The sequence below is a fragment of the Austrofundulus limnaeus genome, unplaced genomic scaffold (assembly GCF_001266775.1).
Source record: "Austrofundulus limnaeus strain Quisiro unplaced genomic scaffold, Austrofundulus_limnaeus-1.0 Scaffold904, whole genome shotgun sequence".
In the NCBI taxonomy this organism is placed as follows: domain Eukaryota; kingdom Metazoa; phylum Chordata; class Actinopteri; order Cyprinodontiformes; family Rivulidae; genus Austrofundulus; species Austrofundulus limnaeus.
The window spans coordinates 23,989-27,867 of record NW_013953306.1 but is presented as its reverse complement, the minus strand read 5'-3'; the positions used below and the strand labels follow the sequence as shown (position 1 = coordinate 27,867).

At 37.6% G+C, this 3,879-nt stretch overlaps 1 protein-coding gene across 1 annotated transcript in view; it reads right to left on the bottom strand.

Annotated features, from left to right (window-relative positions):
- Nucleotides 1-1,976: 1,976 nt before the first annotated feature.
- rce1a (Ras converting CAAX endopeptidase 1a) overlaps nucleotides 1,977-3,879 on the bottom strand; it is a gene marked incomplete at its 5' end in the record, with an annotated part of 25,549 nt that continues 23,646 nt past the window's right edge. The window contains 1 exon segment of the mRNA XM_014029442.1: nucleotides 1,977-3,369. Within this exon segment, the coding sequence (XP_013884896.1) occupies nucleotides 3,140-3,369 (230 nt within the window).

Here is a 3,879-nt window from a genome sequence, read left to right as displayed (position 1 = left end):
TAATAATATGACTTTATTCTTGTAATTTTAAAAAATTTAAAAAAATCTTATTGTGTGGCCCTAATACTCTGTCTTATCTTTTCACGGAATAACTTCACAAAATTCAGTATTTTGTAAAAAAAATTTAAAAAAGCATTAATTTTGTGGGTTTAGCTCCAGTATCAGTGCTTGTAGCTGTGTTTTAACATTTCATTGCAGTGTAAATTTAATCAGTTAAGCTGTTAAATGTACATTTAAAAGCAAATTAATTATTTTTTTTGTGCAGTAACCTGAGACCATGTTTGTTGTGACTTGGCGCTTTATAAATAAAACAGAAGTTAATTGAAATTCTTCCTTCTATGATAAATTTCCAAACTCTGCGCAAACAAAACAGAATTAAACTTTTTTTACAGTCTGCTGTAAAAAAAGAAAAAGTTCTGCTGTCTGTTTTCATTTTTTAGTTTGCTGACAGAGCAATAAACCTACGACTACCAAAACAGAGCAAATACCCAGATCTGATGGGCCGAGTAAAATAGAAGGATATGACCATTTCTTCCTGTCCAAGATCTAAAGCACCACAGGAACAGTTGTACATGTAAAACAGCAAACACATCAGGAACAACCTTCAGCCAGTATCTCACTGGACTGAAACTGTTGGAGAACAGTCCATGACTCAAACTTCTGAGAAAATAGATGACATTTCTTTAGCAGCCTCTCTGTACCCAGCTTCACAGCTGCCCTTCAAGTTTAAGATTTAATCTTTTGGAGTAAACTTTAAAGCTGGTGCTGGTAGGTTTGGTTTTTTAAATAAGCATTGATAAGCATTAACTCAATTAAGATCCATTTTTCTTCATACACTGCATGCATCTCGCTCCTCAGTTTTTGTGCAATTTCAACAAATTAAAACATTCAGCTCCTTGGTATTTCAGCAATTTATACATTTTGAGATATTGAGCTTTTTTGGCCATTTTATTTTCTCACTGAAAATGAATAAAGCCGTCTTCAACATGATAAAAACTCTTAAAAATGTTCAAAATTCTCAACCACACTTTTCACCTTTTGTTCTGGTTCTGCTTTTGGAACAGTGGCCTCTGTTAAAGTGGCAGCACAGATTAATTTAACCATATCTGACCATATCAGKGTCTGAAATTTGAAAACCATTTCAGAATCTTCCATGTTCCTGAAGCATCTGTAAATCAGTGCTGCTCTACAGATTGTGATGGGACTGTGGGCACATAGGAATCTGTTGCTGACATACGGAGTCTGATAAATAATCAGGAGAGCATCTTGAAAACAATAACAAGAAAACGTGTTTGGTAAGCTTTAAAAGAATAACAGCACCGTGATTAGCTTCACACCAAAGAGTTTTCTAATTCACTATAATTTGCCTTTTATCAACAGGCTGTATGAGACTTGGTTGTCATCCTGTGGGAAGGGGCACAGATGTGGCCTTTTGTGTTTTTACTCWGTGAGGAGTTTCCCAGGACCTGGATCCTGAGGAAAACTTTAAGGAAGTCAACTTGTTAATCTGGATTTCACACCTGTAGTTTGGTGCAGACAATCAAGGTCAAACAGCAGAAGTATTTATGAACTAAAATGTAGGTTCTTGAACTACTGCGTTTTCCAAAGATCTTTGTGCCATTTAGTAACTCTGAGCATTTCCCACAGAAACACAAGAAATAACCTGAGGACTGCCGGGTCTCTGGCTGAAACATGAGAGTACAACCTGACCGACGTGTGCCTAAATAAAACCTATTGGGCAATAACAAATTGGAACCATTCCATTACCAAGCCCATCACCCAACCTCACCAAGAGAATATTTAAAATACCACCAATAATTATTAGAACTGCAAATAACTCCAAATGTACCTTTTTTCCAACAAAACACYAGCATGTTCAACGGATTTTCTCTGCTTCCTTTCTTATCATTTAAAATAAATTAAGAATACAAATCTAAGAATAAAATAATCTAATTACCAATAAAAAGGGAACTTTGTCTAAAGACAAGCTACCATTTTAATGTTGAGACCACCCAGGCAAAAATAAAAAACATTTTAAGACCTCTACCTGCCTCTGACAAGCTGAACTCAGCCAGAGGTACAAACAGATTGTAGAATCAGGACTCAAGTTCTGTAAACTAAGAACAAAACTCATCAATACCAGTAATTAACTGTTAAATWAAAATTAGACATACATTCCATACCGAATGCATGTAAATCCAAACCCTAAACAATATAACAGACTCGTACACAGCATCTCTACACCTGGTTACAGGTTTTACTTGTAATGTTTGTGTCTGTGGTTTTCATCTTCATTTTCATGAACACAACAAACTGAACAAATGTATCATCTTCTGACCAATTCAACTGAAAATGACAGAAGGTAGTCAAAGTGATGGTTTTATCTCAGTGGCAAATCTTCTACACCCTGCAGGTTCTTCTGCTGGGCATCCAAGTCTGGCTTAGTGGTTCCAGCCTGTAGCTGGTACCCCACTGGGCTGGGACAACTGGAGACTAGTTTGAGACAAAGTTACATCTCAGAACTGCAAATAAATCAGATTTTCAGAGTGTTTGCAGTCAGAGAGCTTTGTCGTCATGTTTTGCACAATTTCCAACAGTCCCAGCCCAGTGAGATACTGGCTTTTGGTTTGTAGAACTTTACATAAAACTAACTGAAAACTATCATGAGTCTACAGCAGTGCCAGGAGGTTAGTAGATTCCTCATTCCTAAAGATAAATAACATCACTGGGCAACTTTGTTTTTCATTATTTTGACAATAAGACCACTTCTTAATGAACTTTGTAACAAAAATGATTGAAAATGATCTAGGCTACTTTATCATTATTCTACAATTTATAAAAATAAGACTTTAGTTGTGATAGATCAGATTTTTCTGATTGAGTGGAAATAAAAACTGTCTCTGATTCTATCAGAGATACCACCATGAGGAGGTCCTGCTGCGGACTTATGTCAACACAACAAGAACCGTGTCTCAGAGGGGAGTGGAGAACTGACCTAGGTTCATTAGCAATACCATCAAATCCCATTTAGACAAAAATAAGAGATGTGACGTGTAGCCCACCCCTCCCCCATCTCTCTATTGCTTTAACCAGTGGGTCATTATGAGACAAAAGCCTGGCAGGAGGTATGCAACAGGCTTCAGGAGAGGCAGAGGGAGCTGGGGGACGGAGTGAGGGTACAGACAGGTGTGGGGAGACCATAATAGAATGGGTCTGTGAAAGGGAAGAGGAAGATAAAAAAGAGAAGGACCCCCAGCACGTAGGACGAAAGAACCATGAGGCGCTGTGGATGATCCAGTGCTGAGCTGATGGCAGGGAAACCCATGTAGTTACAGAAGGAGTGACAGAGAACTGGACCCATCAGGTGACCTGGAATACAAATGAAGATGAGTCATTCTCTCTGACCAGTACACACATGAAACATCTGCCCACAGACCAGGACCAGGGGCCTCACGTATAAAAGGACCGTACAAATGACGGTGCGTTAGTGGACACACCCAATGGTTACTTCCTGAGTTTTATCAAAATCTATCCAGTGGTTCAGGAGATACCGCGTTCCTAATTAAATGAAACATATTTATTAGGAATTGTGTCCACCTCCTTGTGCCCGTTAAGTTCTGAGGGTCGCTCAGAGCATAATGAATGTGTTGTTGTGAAATGGAGGGACCATTTGGAACCTGAAACTAGCTCAACTGTCCAACTCCAACCCAACTTTATTAATAAATCACTAAAAAACTCCTCAGTAGACTCGATGGAGAGCAGTTTCATTCAAAATACAATAAATAAATAAATGAAATAAATAATGTAATTAATAAAGTAGTAATAAATATTGTATCAAATACATAAATGTCCCCATGAAAAAAAAATATTACAATACAT